The sequence below is a fragment of the Polyodon spathula genome, chromosome 22 (assembly GCF_017654505.1).
Source record: "Polyodon spathula isolate WHYD16114869_AA chromosome 22, ASM1765450v1, whole genome shotgun sequence".
Classification (NCBI taxonomy): domain Eukaryota; kingdom Metazoa; phylum Chordata; class Actinopteri; order Acipenseriformes; family Polyodontidae; genus Polyodon; species Polyodon spathula.
Window position 1 is genome coordinate 13,660,185 of NC_054555.1, and position 19,137 is coordinate 13,679,321.

The window sequence follows — 19,137 nt, forward strand, 5'->3', positions numbered from 1 at the left end:
GTTGGAGTGTGTACTCTCTCATCACCCTGGCATTGTTGACTATGCCCTGTCTGATATGCTTGTAAGCATGTCCAATACGCGTCCATCTTGTCGAAGTGGTACCGTCATCAGAGTGCGTGGAGCGAGTGTAGATCTCACATAGCTTGTGGACGGTTGCCCCTACATACCGATTGCAGTCAGGCCACTGTGACCGGTGTTCAGTCAAAAGAAACACCTATTATTGGAAATTGAAATATACATTCATTGCACAATACAGAAATCATTGTATAATCATAAATGATTAACATTATTAACGTGTTAGCTTACCATCTTGTGCTCTCAATCCCAGGTGCAACAGTTTTCTTTGTCGCCCTGAACTTGCCCTTAGTTATATAAGCCTGGTGATGTGGGGAGTACACTGTCTGTCATATTCATCCAGAGTCTCCCACAGGCTGATGATTTCTGAGGCTTCCTCCATGGTAAGGGCATGACTGTGGGACCTAAGTGCAGCAAGATATTCTGCCAAATCCTGGACTCTTCCATATCCTGGTATATTATCAGGTCCAAACGAATCGTATAAATAGATTACAACGTAGCATTATTACTTGTACTTTTATCTCATTAAAGTAGGTTTTATAGATGTTAGTGTTTAGTATAATACTTTTAAAAGGATCTAATTAACTTTGAAAATGCACTGAAAAATATTGACTGGAGTGAATTTATGGCATGTGATAATGCAGAATCATGTTGTGATACATTCAATACAAAAATACAGACCCAAATTGAAAAATACTCTACAAAGGTCAAAAACAAAGCTGGGAAAAAATTGATCAACCATGGTTTATTGAGTCTTTATTGCAATTATTTTTAAAAAGGGATCAAGCTTTGAAGACATCGTTAAAAACTGGCAGAGGGAATGATATGATGTACAAAGGACTAAGAAATAAAGTAATAAGTGAACTAAGAAAAACAAACACTAATTTCTTTATGAATTTTTTTTCATAAATTCAGTGCAGGTTCTGGCTCAGAAATTTGGTACAAGAAATTTGGATGTCTCCCCAGTTAACAACAGTCACCCCATTTTTAGCATTGTTGAAATTTCAGAGCTAAACGTATATGAATTACTTGGTTCTCTAAAAAACTTAAAAGCTAAGGATATTTCTGGTTTGGAGAACACGTTTTTAAAGAAACAGAGATATATTGATTAGTCCTATAACCCATCTATGTAATTTATCTGTAAAACGGGATGTTTCCAAGTGTTTGGAAGTCCTCAGTAGTTATTTCAGCATTCAACGCTGGTGACCGTGAAGAGGTCAGTAATTATAGACCTATTAGTCTACCAGTCATCTCAAAAGTAGTAGAGATGGTGGTAGTAAAACAGCTTTTGGCACCTCTGGACGCTAGTTCTTCTTTACACTCTATGCAGTTTGGGTTTAGATCAAAACACTCCACAGAAACAGCTAACTTTTTTATTTTTTAGAAAGGATTAAATCTGAGCTTGATGAAGGTGGAGTTGTTAGAGCTGTATTTCTGGATCTGAAGAAAGCTTTCGATACGGTTATTCATACTGTTTTACTGTCTAAATTTAATCTCTCTGGTCAGACACTGAAATGGATGGAGTCTTGCTTGACCATTGAAAGATAATAATACAAAAAGCTGTTTCCACCCGGTTTCAAACCGGGGATCTTTCGCCTGTGAGGCGAAGGTCCCAGGTTCGAGACTGGGTGGAAACATAATGTGTTTTTTTTTTTTTTTTTTAATTTTTAGTCTAAAAACATAATATATATTAAACAAAGCAATTCAATGTCAATTAAATATAGCAAGCTAAAGAACACGTTATAAAAAATATAATGTTCACCCTCTCAGAACAGAATACTCAACTTAGTAGGCAGATCCCTGTATCGCTATTTTTAATATTACTACTAAATTATTTTCTGGACACATTTATATTATTGAGCTTCTAACTTTACCAAGCACTTTTTGAACAATTATGTGGAACATGGAAGTAGGCATCTTGCAGGTCCATCGATGTGAACCAGTAGCCCGGCTGGATGGACTGGAGGATACGGTGTGTTGTCAACATGTTGAACTTCCTTTGTTTGAGGAGCAAGTTGAGGTCCAGAATAGGTCTGAAACCGCCGTCCCTCTTGGGCACTAGGAAGTACCTGGAGTAAAAGCCGCTGAGGGCATCGCTTGGGTTTACCAAGTGCACAGCGCTATTCTGTTGAAGACTGGTGATCTCCTGTTGAAGGAGTGTCACACTTACTGGTTCAACGGTGGTAAGGAGCACACCCTTGAACAGTGGCGGATCTAAGCGGAATTGTAAAGCATTTCTATATGTCATTGTTGATATCATCCAGGAGTCCTGGGTGCAGCCTTGCCATGGGTCGTGTCCTTTGGTCAGTTCGGTTGTGAGTTGGTCGCAGTCGGGGCCCCTCGGGGGGGGGATCACATCAATGGTTGCCCCAAATCTTTGTCCGGGTGTAATGGGGGTATCCAATAACGCCACCTTCTCGGTCTCTACCACCTTGGCCTTAGTTAGCCACAGGTGTCTTCGGGCGGCTACCAGCACCGCTAGAGACCTGCCTGATGCCTGACCTAACTCCCCCATTAGCTCAGTCATCGCCGTTGTTACCGCCAATAGCTCCCCTGTGTTTGTCTCCATTGCCCTCTCCTGCAGCCTCTCAGCCAGCTGTGTCTGGTACAAGACTAGTATGGCCATAGCATTGGCCACTCTGGTTGACAGTGCCGTTGACGCGTACATCTTTTTTAGCATTGATCTTGTTCTGCATGGCTTGGAAGGGCAGGTACGGTCTTTGTTCCCTTTGGTGAAGGTAGACCCCTGCACCTGTACTGTGACTGTGTCCCCAATGGTGGGGAACGTGCCTAGACCTGCTTCTTGGGCTCCTGTGGTGTGTAGCAGGGCCTCTGCTGTTCTAGAAGCTGAGGGGACAGATGCTGGCTTGCTCCAGGATGAGTGCACCAGCTCAAAGTCCTGGCAAAAGGGGAGGGCATGCTGTGGGTTCCCCTTTCCCTCCTTCTCAGCTGACCAGGGAACGTCTGTGGCAGCAGCTGCACGCTGCATAAAGGCCCGGAACTCCTCCCTCTGTGATACCTGTGGAAGGGGCAGTATAGAGCCCCCCGCTGTGGCCTGCCCAACTGACGTGGCGGGTTCAGACACGTCCGACCTTGAGTCTGTGAAGGACAGCTCGTCTGGGCTCAGGGGTCTGTGTGCCAGAGATAGTCTTCTGAGCACTCAATGTCTCAGCCAGCTCCTGGAAACGCTGCTCAGCCGAGCTATGGCATTTCTGTGGTGACCCCGACGGAGAGAGCGCCTGCACCTCCGTGGGGAAAGAGAACGGTAACTCTGGTGTCATCTTGTCGGCGACCATCTCGTCTCTTTAGACGGATGTCTGTGTCTCTGCACCAGTGGCGGAGAGGGTGAAGGTTATCCAGGAGTGTCCCTGGTCACCGTGGCAGGTGGGGTTCTTGGGGACATTTGGGTGGGGCCCTGAACCACTGATCTCCTTCTTCCCTGCTCTGGGGAGAGAGACTCTGCTGGGGAGAGAGCTGCCCTCCTGTGCTTAGTTCTTCTTGAACTTGCGGCAGGGAGAGCAATCCAGCTTGCCCGCCAGTGCCCTGGTCGCGTGGTCTAGCGCTAGGCATCGAGGTGTTGTCTAAGCCGGTGCTGAGTTAATTCGGCGTCAGGGTCGGCGCCAAGGATAGCGCATCGATGCAGTGCTGATGTAGCCTAGTAAATCGACATCGACAGTAGGCGCAGCCGCGCTAGGAAAGTCCGAGGCTTGGGAGGGGCACGTGAGCCCGAGCTGCAAGTAGCTGAGGCCGAGTAAATCTGTGTAGGAGACGATGTCGCGAGCCCAGCACCTCAATAGCTCAAAACACAGTCAAAAAACCTACACAAGGTAGTGGAACAGAGAGTAATGGCCACTTGCCAAAGGTTGGGTCAAAAGAGAGGTTGAAACCAGCTCTAGTCAGTAACCTGACGTGAGAATACGGCAGGCGCACTCGTCAATCAATCCTCGAAAGCATAATAATACTGTGTAAAAAGTCATTTAAAGGTTTAAAAAACAACAAATCAGCAACTTGGGACAAAGAAAGCGTGAGGCAATTTGTGCCTTGTCTAAGTAAAGTGAGAGAGAAAATGGCGATATGTTACTGTGAGGACGTCCTTCAGCAGGAGGTGGGAGGGACTTCCTCCTCACAGCTGAGCCCTGATAGGGCAGCTTTTTTGCACATACACAGTGATTGACGGTCAGAGAGGGCTCTTCCCATTCGGTAATGGTTGTCATTCCATTGAAGAGGAACAAAAACTTCAAACGCTGATATCGCTATGATACATTTACCGTTTCATGATTTTAAACATTTTAACCCATGGGTTTTAAACGTTCGTTAATACAATGCAACAAATAGAGACCACTAAAAAATAATAATGCATAAAGAAAATTGTCTATATTTACTCTGTCAGGTCAGGCATTGAAATGGATGGAGGCTTATTTGAGAGCTGAAAAATAACACTGGGTAACAAAAAAAAAAAAAAGAAAAGTGTTTTTTTTTGTTCCTGGGTAGTAAGTGTTGTTTCCTAATTGCTTATGCCTCAAAAGTATAGAAAATGGCTATTATTCCCCGCAAACTTTGCTTTTGTGACCAGGACAGTGATATTTCGAAATATCACTACCAATGGGAAAACGGGCAAATGTGTGTCTTTTCGTTCACATAAAGTCAGAAAAAAACATATGAATCCAAATTAACATGTATTTATACTAAAGTAATACAAAGATGACTACAAAAGATTTAGAAGTGAGTTGTTTTTCGAGATTTACAATTATACTGTAAATACAGTATAACTTTGTATTACATTATAAATACATGTTAATTTGGATTCATATGTTGTTTTTTTTCTGACTGTGTGTGTCTTTCCGTTCACATATTTGTCCGTTTTCCCATTGGAAATAGTGATATTTTGAAATATCACTGTCCTGGTCACAAAAGCAAAGTTTGTGGGGAATAATAGCCATTTTCTATACTTTTGAGGCATAAGCAATTAGAAAATAACACTTATTACCCAGGAACAAAAATGGTGTTACATAGTGTAATAATACTACAAAAAAAAAAAAAAAAAGCTGTTTCCGCCCGGTTTCGAACCGGGGACCTTTCGCGTGTGAGGCGAACGTGATAACCACTACACTACGGAAACTTCATGGAAGCCAATGGTCACGTACTGAGTACAACAAGTAATACAGGTCGCTGGTGAGACGTGCTCGGTTCATTTTCTAAATACAGGCGTATCATCACTTTAATATTGTACATTTTTGAATAGGAAAAATAGATCAGTTAACCCCATATAGTTCTAGTAACGTTAATTTTTACAGTATAACTTTTAATAAATTGAGTTTTAGATTAACATAGTTAGTTTAGTTAAACATACTGATTAAAAACGAAACCATGCAGAATAGGTTTCCGTAGTGTAGTGGTTATCTATGGAGGATATTCCCGGCCAAAATAATAAATAAATAAATAAATATCGAAATACGCAGACATTTATTTATTTCGCGTTTTATTTATTTATTCGTTTATTTATTCATTCATTTACTTCGCTATTTCTTTTTCGATGTGGTCTGTATTTCTTTTTCGATGTGGTCTCTGTAGTTCATCTACTGTTTAAAAGTGGCGCAACTGTTTCTGTCAATCACAGCCAGTGGGCGGTATGAACGACCCCATTGGCTAATAATGGAGTAGTTGACGCCGCCCACTGTTTTACCCAGTAGTTGTTGGTTGGTAGTGGCATTTGATTAAGTTTGACTAAATCAATGTCCTGTGGCGCAGTTGTTTTTGTTTTTCAGCAAAGTAGTTACGAAAATGGCTGAATATTACAATATTATTAGAAGAGACCTGTTGATTCTTGCTAATCACATAGATGCAAACTCTGTGTCTCAGGACTATATTCTCTACCGAGTTGAATGGTTGCTGGAGCGATTAGGGCAGGTGTCAGCAGTTACAGGTGATGATAGACCCTGTGGTATTAGCTAATCTGGAAGAAACTCTGCACAGACTCAGAGTTCGACAGTATGATGTTGTGGGATACCGTTGTGAAAATGCATTGGTAGTGATGAAGAATGGCGAACCTGGACGTCCTTAATTAGATATATCAGTCAGCGCAATCAAATATTACATAGTCTGGTCTGACTGCCTCTGACACTGCTAACTTGTCAGTGTCTGAAAGAACAATTCGGAGAAGAATGGAAGAGAATAATATTAGATAAGAAAGAGCGAAATACACCAATTGGCTTTACGGTTTATTTCTTGACGTCTGTTTCAGAAGTGCTTTTTCCAATAGTTTCAGACTGGTTTTCAACTCTGAGTGATGATGAGCTGGATGGTATTGTTTCTGAAATCCATCAAAACCTCCCCGATGCTGGTTACAGAATGATGCTCGGTCACCTGAAATCGCGAGGCATTCGGATTCAGAGTAAGGTGTGTTTTTTTTTCTTGTTAGTTTTCCCCACTCCTAAGTGGAACCAGAAACTAACCAACATACAACAAAGAGTAACCCCATTTAATAGTGGTTATTATAATTAGGATCTAGTACTATCACACTGAAAATAAACAGGTGCAATTATTTTAGATTTTAGTTAGAATTTAAAAAGCTGTAAAATGTAAAATACAAATCGAACTGTAAGTGATTTAGCACACGGGTGTATGTCATTGTCTTGGTGTGTTTTTGTAACCAGCATTTCGAGTACAGGAATCCTTGTAGTTGCATTTCACCTGGCAGTGCCACATTGAAATCCTCAAAAACAAATTCAGATTTGCATTTTTAAAAAGTGAAGTTCTTCTTTTGAAATGTTCAATAATGTCATTTTATGATGAAACATCAAGATCTTTAAAACTTCATGTATTGCAGTCCTACAGAAGGTGTTATAAACCACTGCCCCAAATTAAGAAAACAGGAGCTCACCTTGTACTCTACTAATACAATGATTTTAAAGTTTCACAAACCCTTATTACTTTTAGCAGTAGCTGTGAAATGTCTGAATCAGTGAGCTGTACCTGTTTTTAAATATCTCTTTGTAATACAGGTGGCGTAGTCATTCATGGAGGAATTGATGGGTTTAGCCGGCTGATTGTTTACCTTAAAGCTGCCACCAACAACCAAGCCTCAATCAGTATGGCTTACCTTCCCAGGTGAGATTAGATAAAGGTGGGGAAAATGTAGATGTGGCACACTTCATGGTGAACAGCAGAGGGGAGAACAGAGGTTCACACATCACTGGATGAAGTGTGCACAATCAGAGGAAAATATGAACTTAATATTACACTAGGTGGATGATGCTGCTTGTCTGTGGCACTATAGTATCAATTTAACTGACACCTTCGGTAGCTTAAAATTGTTAAACTGAAGTAGATTGAATAATTCAGGCCCTTTTAATTCACATGGTGGGCATGTTTTTTTTTTTGTTTTTTTTTGTTTGTTTTGTTGCAAGAATGAATGAATAGCTGTAAGAAATCACGAGGATCTACCACTTTAACTGAAATACAGAAGACGTAAGGAATATATAAATTGTACATATGAACAAAAGAGAGGTCTTGGAGGTTTTTGTTATTATTTTACTTTTTTATTTTTAGAATTGAATGGTTATGGAGGGATGTTTTTAGTTATGTCCTGGATCTGTTCTATCAGATCTTCTACAATCTGGAGTCTGAGGGACTGCTCAATCCAGACAATGAAATACATCTTTATGCACTGCATTGGACTTTCCTTCTGCAAATCCAGAGGGCTGGAATAATCACAAACTGAGAACAGAAGGTAACCAGACTCCAGTCCAGTTATGACTGAGATACAACTCAGAATGGGCCAGAGAAGATCCTACTCAGGTAATACATTTTGAATAGAAAAAAAAGACGGGTCACAACCATTTAGAATTAAATATTTGAACTTCTTGAACATTCTTGCTCAGGTCATGACTTGACTAAACATTAGTTTATCGCAGCCATTACAGGTCTGACATTCATGTGCATTCAAAAATAAATTTTTACCACAGTACACCATTTTTTGAATGACATAAATAGATGCAGCATTTAGAAACAGAGTTACATATCTTAATTTTTAGGTTAATGAAGAATATGGCATTGACTGGGCTGGACCACACAATCCTGATGCTGAGGGAGTGTCTGTCCCTGAAATTCAACTTCCCATCGGCTAACAGCAACAGAAATCTTATCACTGTCCAATCCCGAAGATCAAAATTAGTGTGATTTGAGCATTTATACAGAAGCTGTGCAATTAATCTCAGAAACACTAGAGAACTAGACACAGACATATGTTTTCCAAAACTTTATTACAAAAATAAATGAAAACAATTCACATTTAATGTGTTTTTGAACAAACAAACAAAAAAAAACAGTATATGGTTTCTCACTGGGAAACAATCGGGGGTGGTGGGTGGACGGGGGTTGGTTGAAGGTGGGGTGTCAGGGGTTCTGGTTTTTAGACAGGGGTTGGTTGAAGGTGGGGTGTCAGGGGTTCTGGTTTTTAGACAGGGGTTGGTTGAAGGTGGGGTGTCAGGGGTTCTGGTTTTTAGACAGGGGTTGGTTGAAGGTGGGGTGTCAGGGGTTCTGGTTTTTAGACAGGGGTTGGTTGAAGGTGGGGTGTCAGGGGTTCTGGTTTTTAGACAGGGGTTGGTTGAAGGTGGGGTGTCAGGGGTTCTGGTTTTCTCCCTCTAATTTTATTTTTTTCTTATCCAGTATGCAGCTACTACTTAAAACTTACAGGTTTGACTGTATTGTAAGAACATGCAAATTCCTGAAACTATGACCTTAAACCAATACATTGGGACAAACATAATACAAATAAAACCAGGTTTAGTAAGAGTTGTCCCAACCTCTTAATATCAGTCAGATATCAGAGACTGAGGGGGGAAAAAAGGTGACAATAAGCAGAGCTGGCATTATCAGAAGTAAACCAATAACAGAAAACAAAAAAATAAATAAATACGCTTCTGTAATTAGAAGAAAACCCCCAAACAGCTTTTTTTTATTTTTATTTAGAGTTACCAATTATGTTACCTGTTTTCACCCAATTTGGAATACCCAACTGTTTTTAAGACCCTGTATCACTGGTGCAACCCTGCAGTGCCCAGGACATTTTTATTTGATGTTAATAAGCAGAGTCTGACATTAACAGGCGTGATATTGAGCAGGTATGAGTGGATTTATATATGGAAGTGTATTGGTGCCACATAGAATTAAACAAAATTAGGTGAGTATGTTGTTATAACAACATGGTTTCTATTATCGCAAAAACAGGAGATTTTTTTTTTATTTTGTATTTTGTAAAAAACAGAAGGTCAGTTTCAATTTTACTATCCCAATTCCATTTTTAAACTATTCCAATCAATTTTAAACAAAGGCTTTATTGAGCAAACAAATACTGTATACAACTTAATGGAATTGGAATGAAAAAATAGAACTGACCCAAAACCCAAGACTTCTGTTTTTATGAGAGAATTGTTATTTCAATATATTTGCTTGGTCTCAAAATAACAACATAATTATATCATAAAAACTGAAGCTTTTACTTCTGTTTTTACAAGATAACTATGTCGACACACTGCATTTTTTTATTGTATGGGGCACCAATACGCTTCCATAAGATTGCATGGTAGGTGTCAATATATCACAGTTGTGTATTCTGCTACATCCGGGGGAATTTCTTTTTTCTTTTTTCTTTTTTTTTTTTACACAAGTCCAAATCCGGTGTCCACAGTATTTATACATCATAGCAGATCTTTCTGAAAAGCTGAGTACTCCAGGTAGTGTCCAGGTAGCTTTATAGTTTCAAAGCAGGTAGATGTGTTTGAGAGTTTGCTGTCTGTTACCTGAACAGAAAGTTTTTTAGGAAGGATCTCCCACCCAACCCAGAATTTGAGAAGATTAAAGTCAAACATTATAAAGTTTAGGTATAAACATGTGCACACATGCGTAAAATGAAAATACAGTTACTTACTTATGTGACAGTCTCTCTAATGTCAATGTCTGGGCAATCTTCAATTTCTGTGGTGGCTGTGTCTGGTGCACCTCCAAGCAAAACATGTATGATTGCAGGACTCAGTAAAGCTAGGCATGGACCACCACGAATGAATCATTCATCCAGCAATTTGGAACAAGTCGCTCTCCAGAAGGAATTCGGACGTTGATGGAATTAGGTGATTGGTTTCTCCTTCAAATATCATTGTTTTCCCAGTGAATCCTAATGAATGATTAATAAATAAATCATAATTGAGACTTGTCAAAATTCAATACAATTAAAATTCTGAAGATAACTAAACATACATACTGCTACTTATTTTTAATTTACTGTCCCCAATTCTTTTACCCAGAATTGATTACACAATTTGGAATATTCAATTGATAGAATTTTTCACCACCAAGCAGCGATAATCCCATCCCACAACCAAGACTTCCTTTTTGCACGCAGCACACCGAGGGCAGAGATCAGCAAGCTGCTGAACTCTGGAGCACACTGGCTCAGTGAGGAAACAGATATTTGAAAATCATGTGATGTATATTATTGTATATTAAATTCCATCTATATTTTCAAACCCCTGCATTTTATATACAGGTATATATTTAAAAATCCTAATTTACAGCTAATTATATGCTTACCCAAGCTAATATTAAAACCATACTGGAGCTTTGATATTATCATGGAGAAAATAAAACATGGAAATAAAATGTATAACATTAAAATATGAAACCATTATCAGAGCAAACGTGCCTTAAAAACTAAAAAATATGAATTTTACTATCAAATTTTAAATACCTTCCAGTGTGCAAGTTGAAGGACTAGCCCATCGAACTTTAGACATCTTGTAAAATGACAAAACAGCTCTCTCTCGGCTCTCCACGCCCTCTCTCAAATCTAATCTACAATGACAGAGGCTTTTCATTTTCTTGCTGTGTCATCAGATATCTCCTGAAAAGGTCATCTGCCACAGAGGGGCTAGATACAGTTTTCCACTCTGAAAATAATTATACAAATTGATAATGAAGTTAAGATGATTTTACTCAACAAATACAAAAGGCCATTAAAATAACTTCAATAATTCAAAAACCATCCTGGGCAACAACAAAGACTTTGTCAACTGTTTCTTTGATTACTTGAGGCTGAGGCTGTTGCACGCGTGGCACACTTGTTGATGCACCTCAACTGTATCTTCTACAAGGTCTGTGCTCTGAAGTGAAGTCACCTGTGATCTAAAATAATAAATATTAATTCAAAATAATTTAATATCAAGAGACTAAAAAGTTGTGAACAGCAATGTTGGTCCTAACATAAAGGCAATTAAGGATAACTGATCATATGCATAAGCAGGTGCCACACATTATCAGGTAAATGAGAATCAGGAGTACTCAGAAAAATGTATCTCTTGATAAATATAAGTTAAATATATTTTAAAACTATTTGCACCCCATCTTCCTGCTGTAGGCGTAGTCTGGTATCTGGTGAATGTGGTATGTGGGAGGTAGGCCAGTTGACAAAGTAAGGTAATGCTTGTAAATACTTTAAGGATCCTTGCGAAACAACAGTGCTATGTAAATGATGTCAAGAACAACTGGCATAATTACCACACAAGACTAGCTTAACATGGCAATGTGTGTGGAGAGTATGTTGGATAATCCTGTATTGTCTGGCATAAAATCCCAACAGCCCCTTATTATAAAGGATGGCCCATTCAATACAAATACAAATATTATATTCCATAATAAATCAATATAAAAAATATTCAAGGAGACCAGTACCGTTAATAAGATTAGGTAGAATTAACATCTCCTAAAACCTACATTAAACACCAAAGGTATTTGAATTTAAACCAGTGGTTTTCAATCTGTGGGTCAGGACCCACTAGGGGTCCTGAGGTATGCTCGGATGGGTTAACACAATTTGGCTGTTGAAGTTTACATTTAACAACTATTACCATATAATTCTAACCTTTCTTGGAGTCACTTCCGCAATGTTCCTTGTTGCTCTGAGCCACAGTTCGGTTATTCATGTTCCAATCAGGCTGCTGCTGCACACACTTTGGGTCACGCTCAAAACAAAACAGACTTCTAAAGTACCATTTCCTCATTCGTCAAAGTTAAAGCGTTTGCTGGCGGGTCTTTGGGTTAAAAAGGTTTAAAACCACTGATTTCAACTAAAGTAAAATGTTTATGCATTTGTTAACCTTCAATAAATACATCAAGAAAAAATTCATACCCGCTACGGTTGTCGCTGTGACACTATAGAAGCCTTTCTCGCATATGATACACTTCATTGATGGTCCAGTAGATAAAGAAATTCCAGGAACTTATGAAATGAATCAGTCAGTCTCATAACATTATTCACTGAAAGTGCAATGTTACACTATTGCTGAAGTCTATGCATATTTAAAAAGACAGACAAATTATCATGTCATATTTCAAACCCCGCTAAATAAAAAATGCTAAATACATTTAAACTTCTTACTGACATCGTTTTATGAACACACTTAGAATATATAACAAGAAATCAATAAGCTATTACTTGTTCCATGTTAAGTCGTTTTAGTAGTGGTCATATATATGATTGCAGATCCAGTTTGGGTCTCAGGATTTCGAAGGTATCTTGTACAGTAGCCTTCATTAGGGCTCGGAATCGCAGTTAACATACGGCTGCGTGTAGAGCCCGATATCTTTTAAAAGCTCTGTAGGGTCGCAAAATGAAGTGCAGAGATGATCAGAGACAATCGATCACACTGATTGTTGCATCAAAGGTTTATTGTAGTGGTCATCAAAATACAGAGCACTCCGGAGAATAACAGTCACTTCATCAGTAACTAGTGTATTCTGCCGGGGTAAAGCACATACATGGGTTATATAGTTTCTACATAAAATTCCCTGCTCCTATCAGGATTTGGCACTCAGCAGACAATTCATCCATCCCTACCCCCTAAATTCATATACTCAACCAATAGAGGATAGCTGTGGGGCATGATTGCCCCCTCCGTTGCGGTTGTTATGTTCACTTCAACCTGGAATTTATGACCTAGCAAGCAAGCAGGCATTGCCCTTCTTCTACCATCCCCCCACTGCCCCTGGATATCTGACCCAACCTAATGGTGTACTGAAACATTCCACTCTTCCCCCCCTCCTTTCACAAATTCCTTACTAAACATTGTAAAACCGCACCCAAATGAGCGTTGGTTGATACTGCTATCCTGTTCGGTTCCTTCAGTCCCCCCTTATGATCCATGACCATAGGTCAGATAGACCATAGGACTTGATCTTCGGGTCCCCGCCAGAAGTTACTAGCACTTGTCAGAGACCTAATGTCTTAAATGCTCAAAGCATTTTGGTAGATGGATGCAGGTCTCAGGGGTTGATTTTGCAGATGTCTGCGCTGTTGTTGGTGCGCATGTTCCTCTGCATTCTCCAGAATAGGATGAGTACAATAATCAGGCACACAAATGAGCCTAAGGATGCAATCCTACCCGAGATGTTTCACCACCCAAACCAGTCAGGTCCACCTTTACCAAACTCCCACTCTTTACCAGATGTCCGGGACAGATTTATTTTAGCCAAATCAGTAGCCATTTTAGCATGTACCTCAGCTAACACTGCTTCATGTTGAATTTCAGTTAGAGCCTCGGTTATTTTCTTAATTGTTTGATATAAGGGTTTATGGTCTATTGTGTGCAAAAATGCCTTAGCTTGCTGGTCCTGATACTTAATCAGCTGAGGGGGTGAGGGATGCATAACATGGCTGCCTAAAGTCATAGTATAATTTACATATGAGCAATAACTAATATTAGTAGCACAGAGCCGGGTACCCATTGATAGGTGACGCCGATCGGATGTCGCACACCAATGGGTTTGGTTTAGTTGCACAATCTGCTCAAACCCTCGTAATGGGCGTACTACCGCCCTCAATGATAGATTAGTTGCGTTCATGCGAGCATTACAAGCACATACAACAGTTCCTTTAACTTGAATACAACATTCAATATTAAACATGCTACCATTACCTACCCATCCTATATAGACGTGGTTTCCCTCTGGCATCCCCAACGTTTGCACCCGACGCAACGCCTGGCGTTGCGTCGGTGTCCCTGAAAGGATCATAATTTGGTAATGTATGTCTGGAGTCTCGATTTGGGCGGGTGAGTACAGCGTCCCATAAGTTGGCCGCCCATTCAATTCTGAGGCCTCCTTTTTTATCCTGTAAAGATGATCTGTGTGAGATAGAGAGCCTATTACTTAATAGATCTGTTATATCATGATTAACGTGTGCCACCATGAGGGTCCCCATTCTATAACATCTCTCTTCATGTTGTGTAACATTTACATCTGTCATTACGGCCGTAATTAAGTCCTTAAAAGCTTTCACCACTAATTTAATAGCAACAGCATTATAATGTACCCCTGTAGCTGTATTGATAAAGCTTTGAGCATTGTACCAGTTTGTCCCATCATTCTGCTGTTTCTGAAACTCAGCATTCACATTATTCATGAGCTGCCCCAAACCAACCTGCTGCTTCAGAATTTCTCGATTGCGCCGTTTAGGGATGTTAGTGGACTGGTAAGTACTCTGTTTTACGTATCGGGTGAGTGCATCTTTCATTTGGTCTGTGAATATCTTAGTAGGAGATAAGAAATCAGAACAATGGGTCTGTGACAATTCTAATGAGTAATCACAATGCACTGTGACTCTGTGCCAGACCACCTCCTCAATGAACCCTAATAGTTCCCCCACCTCTGTGAGCCTATGTGGTGAAGGGGTGAACGTCTGGGGACAGGGGAGGTGGCATTGTGGGGTGGAAAGACGTCATTACAGTATTGGTCAAGGGGATAAGGTCGTTCTGCCCCTAAGTATGGAGGCACGACCTGTTTTTCCTCCTGGTTGCATGCGTTGTCCCCGGGGATTGATCTGATGAGTCAAGACAAAACACTTTTTATGGTTATACGTTCAACACAAAACATTTCATGGTTATGCCTTCATTCCAGAGAGTCCATATCCTCTCGCTCCTCTGTCCATTGAGGGGAGGCCTGAGACCTCCTTGACCTGTGGGTAGCAAATGCGTTCACATACAAGCTGAGCTACCCGATCGCCAGCTCTTATTTCAAAGGGCTCAGCCCCTGTATTTTGGACCAGGATACATACATTTACAGTATAGTTGGCATCCACTATGCCAGCCCCTATGCATATGCCATGCTTAACTGCTAAGCCGGAACGAGGGGCAAACCTGGCATAGAACTCGGGTGGTACTTTTATTTGTATATCTGTCAAAACGAGGCTTTGACTTCCTGAAGGCACCAGGTAGTCATACGCGCTGTATAAATCAAGGCCAGCAGCCATCGGCAAAGCCCTAGTGGGCAAGTACCCCGCAGGGGTCAACTGGACCACTTGGAGGACATCCTCTTCTGCGGTTAGACACGCCACCTTTTGTGGGGGTGGCTGATGTGTCAATCGTTTTTGGTAGAGCTTTGTCTGGGTTTTGTGTACCCATTGCCCTTGGTTTTGTTTTAGGATACATACACAGTGTATAGTGTGTTTTCACTGTGAATTGGAGATGAAAATCCCTAGCTGGACTGGGTATGCCTAGTGCAGGGGCCTCACTGATCTTTTTTTATTTCAGGTCGTTGAACTCCTCCTCTGCTTCCTCTGTCCACTCAATAGCTTCATATCTCTCGGGTGTGTCTTTTAGTAGTGAGTACATAGGTCCTGCTGCTATAGCATAGTCCTCTATGTATTCCCTGATGTAATTAATGGTACCCAAAAACTGTCTTAACTCAGTAACAGTTTGAGGCTTGGGTATCAAGGTGAGGGCCAATTTCCTTTCTGGGCTCATAGTCTTGCTGTTATAGCTGAGAATATGTCCCAGGTACGTTACCTCTTCATATAAGAGCTGAGCCTTCTTTGGGTTGACCTTGAACCCTTGGACTTTTAGGAGCAGCAAGGTGGCCCTCAGCAGTTTCTTCGCTTCTGTAAGAGAGGTACTACACAACAAGTTATCCACATATTGCAAAATAGTGCCATGCGGGTTGTCTTTCAAGGGTCTCAGAGCCTTGGCAAGACACTGGTGGAACCCTACTGGGGTACTAATATGATACCCTTGTGGCATGCGGGTCCAGGTGTATTGGACCCCTTGCACCGTGAAAGCAAACTTCCATTGATCTGGAGGCCTTATCGATAGGCTCCAGAATCTGTTGCTTATATCAAGGACTGAGTACCAGCTGCCCTCAGCTGGTACTTCAGTCAGTATAGTGTGGGGGTTAGCTACTATCTTTATCCATCTTGGGCAGGACTTGGTTAAAGCATCGGTAGTCGATTGTAAGCCTCCTCTTGCCCTCTCCCTTAGGGACTGGCCAAATTAGGCTGTTGGTGGAGAAGTTACACTCGACTACAATCCCTTGCATTAGTAAATCAGTAATAATGCCCTTTACTGCTGTCACTGCTTCAGGCTTGACAGGGTACTGCCGTTGTGGAAGATGGGCGTCTCCTTCAATTGTGATAAGCACGCCCACTGCCTTACTGCAGCCATTGCTGTGCAGAGCCCACACTTCCGGGTACTGCTCAGTCAAGTCCTGGAGTGTGAGAGGGAAAGATGAGACATACATTACCTCTAACTCTAAAATGTTTTGCTCATGCATTTTAACATGATACATTTCGACTAACGCGGATTGTGAGCCAATTGCAAATTCGACGAGTTCAATTCTAAATGCTATTTACGTACCTCCATTGACTCCTTCAATTACTACAAACTCTTTTGTTACCGGGATTGGCAGATTCCAGCCCCAGTATCAACTAACGTTTTACATGGGTGGCCTCTTACCTCCCCCCTTTGCTCCGAGCGAGACCACCGCACGTCACTCCCCTATCTGTGCCTGCAGCCGTTGCAACATTCTTACGTATTCACTGTAATCTCCTTGCGGTTCCTCTGCCGTTTCAGACTTTCCTGTAGCCACTGCCACTTTCCACCAAATCATCTTTAAGTATCAATACGGCCACAATTAAAGCATTGCTTAAAATCGTATTCATTCTAAAACTTGGTGTGATTTCGCAGCTGTGAGCTGTGCCTTCAGCATCTACTATTAACACTTCTCTGCTGCTGGACAACTGCCCAGGCACCTTATCTGCATATTGCCTGCTCTCTGGCAACACGCCCAGAATCTTACCTTGCACTGCTGCTTTGAGCTAAACTTTTAGCTTCCAGTCCTATTGCGTCGCCATTGCGATCCATATTTTATTTTAATCCACTCTCTTATACCAACTCTTGAACTAAAGCTTTCCGTTCTCAAACTGTGACAGATTCTGTCCCTTTTCACAGTCTGAGCTGCACTCTGCTATTCCATGAACACAGTTTACGTGTTCCCACTCATACTTATGTAAAGGTCACGTAGTGTTAAACACCAGCCTTTTCTAAAATGTTCGTTTATCTTTTGCTTAAACAAAACCAATCTAACCCAAGCAATTTATTAATAAAATTCTCACCAATATAATAATTTTCCACTATGACAAATTACTCTACTTGGTGGATTTTATTAATGGATTGTTTTCCTTTGCACCTTAAATTTACACATTGTTGGTGCGCTCATGGACTTTAACTAGGGTTTTATGCCAATACCCTCATCTGCCCCACTAACACCACCCCGATGTATCTCGCCAACAAAAGTGTTTTTAGATTTACACCCTCTGAGCTGTATCGTCTGCTTACGCTTCCTAGATACACTCCGCTGTACAGGTCACCGACCACTAATGTAATGGGGATGCCACCCCACTACTAGAAGGCTACCAACTACTAATGTAGTGGGGACGCCACCCCACTACTAGAAGGTTTTTACCTCGCAGCCTAATTATGCATATACTGTACAGGTCACCGACTACTAATGTAATGGGGATGCCACCCCATTGCTAGAAGGCTATCGACTATTATTGTAGCGGGGACGCCACCCCGCTACTAGAAGGTTTTTACCTGACAGCCTAACTATGCAGTGACGGCGCCCTAAGACACACACACTCACCTGCCTAGTTAGAATCAGATGAACACACTCAATGCCTTTTTACTCATTACACCTATGCAACTTCACAACCCACAGGTTTTTGGATTCCAGTTCACCCACTACGCACTCAAACGGTATCGCTCACCCCAGACATCTAATCACGAGTCCGCACACCAACAGAAGCAAGGAGGGGTAGCGCTATACATAAGAAACAGTCTTGAAGCCCAGGTGTTAAACCTGGACAAAGAAAATAAAACCGAATCAATATGGGTCAGAATAACAGACAAAAATTCAAAAGGCATAATAATAGGAGCATGCTATAGACCGCCAGATTCAGACGGTGAGCACAATAATCTGTTATACAATGACATTAGAAATGTGTGTAGCAAAGGAGAAGCCATACTAATGGGGGATTTCAACTTCCCCCAAATAAAATGGGAAAACCCGGTGGGTAGCGCGAAGGATGAAATAGAAATGGTGGAAATGACAAATGACTGCTTCCTAACACAATTTGTGAAGGCACCCACTAGAGGGGAGGCATGCCTTGATTTAGTCTTTTCAAATAACGAAGATAGAATAACTAAAACAGAGGTCAGAGAACCACTGGCAAACTCAGACCACAACATGGTCTCATTTGAAGTGTTTTTTAAATCCTCAAAAGTAAAGACTAAAGCTAAGGTTTACAATTTTAGAAAAGCAAACTATGAAGGCATGAAACAGAGACTAACAGAAGTAGATTGGAGTAAAATAGAGAAAACACCCACAGAAGAAGGATGGTTGTTCTTCAAAAACGTAGTAGTAGAGGCGCAAAACAATTATATCCCTAAAGTAGACAAATCTAAATGTAAAACTAAATTGCCAAAATGGTTTAATAGATCAATTAAAAAAAATATTCAGCGAAAAAAGGCACTTTACAGAGCATTAAAAAAGGACCAAAAAGAAAGTACGCAGAAAGAGTACACAGAACTGCAAATGCAAGTCAAAAAGGAAGTTAGAAAGGCCAAGAGAGAAATAGAAATGAACATTGCTAAGGGAGCTAAAACCAATTCCAAAATGTTTTTCCAATATTACAACAGCAAGAGAACATTCAAAGAGGAGATTAAATGTTTAAGAGATACA

The 19,137-nt window shown here is 40.8% G+C and overlaps 1 protein-coding gene and 1 non-coding gene across 2 annotated transcripts; one reads left to right on the forward strand and one right to left on the reverse strand.

Annotated features, from left to right (window-relative positions):
• Positions 1 to 5,121: 5,121 nt before the first annotated feature.
• Positions 5,122 to 5,194, reverse strand: trnav-cac. Its single transcript has one exon. It is a non-coding gene; the product is annotated as a tRNA-Val (tRNA).
• Positions 5,195 to 5,786: 592 nt separating this feature from the next.
• zgc:174680 (uncharacterized protein LOC100136843 homolog) lies at positions 5,787 to 7,328 on the forward strand. Its single transcript, XM_041222775.1, has 3 exons — positions 5,787 to 5,998; positions 6,317 to 6,471; positions 7,077 to 7,328. The coding sequence occupies exons 1-3, from the start codon at positions 5,857 to 5,859 to the stop codon at positions 7,083 to 7,085; spliced, it is 306 nt and encodes a 101-aa protein (XP_041078709.1). The 5' UTR covers positions 5,787 to 5,856; the 3' UTR covers positions 7,086 to 7,328.
• Positions 7,329 to 19,137: the final 11,809 nt, after the last annotated feature.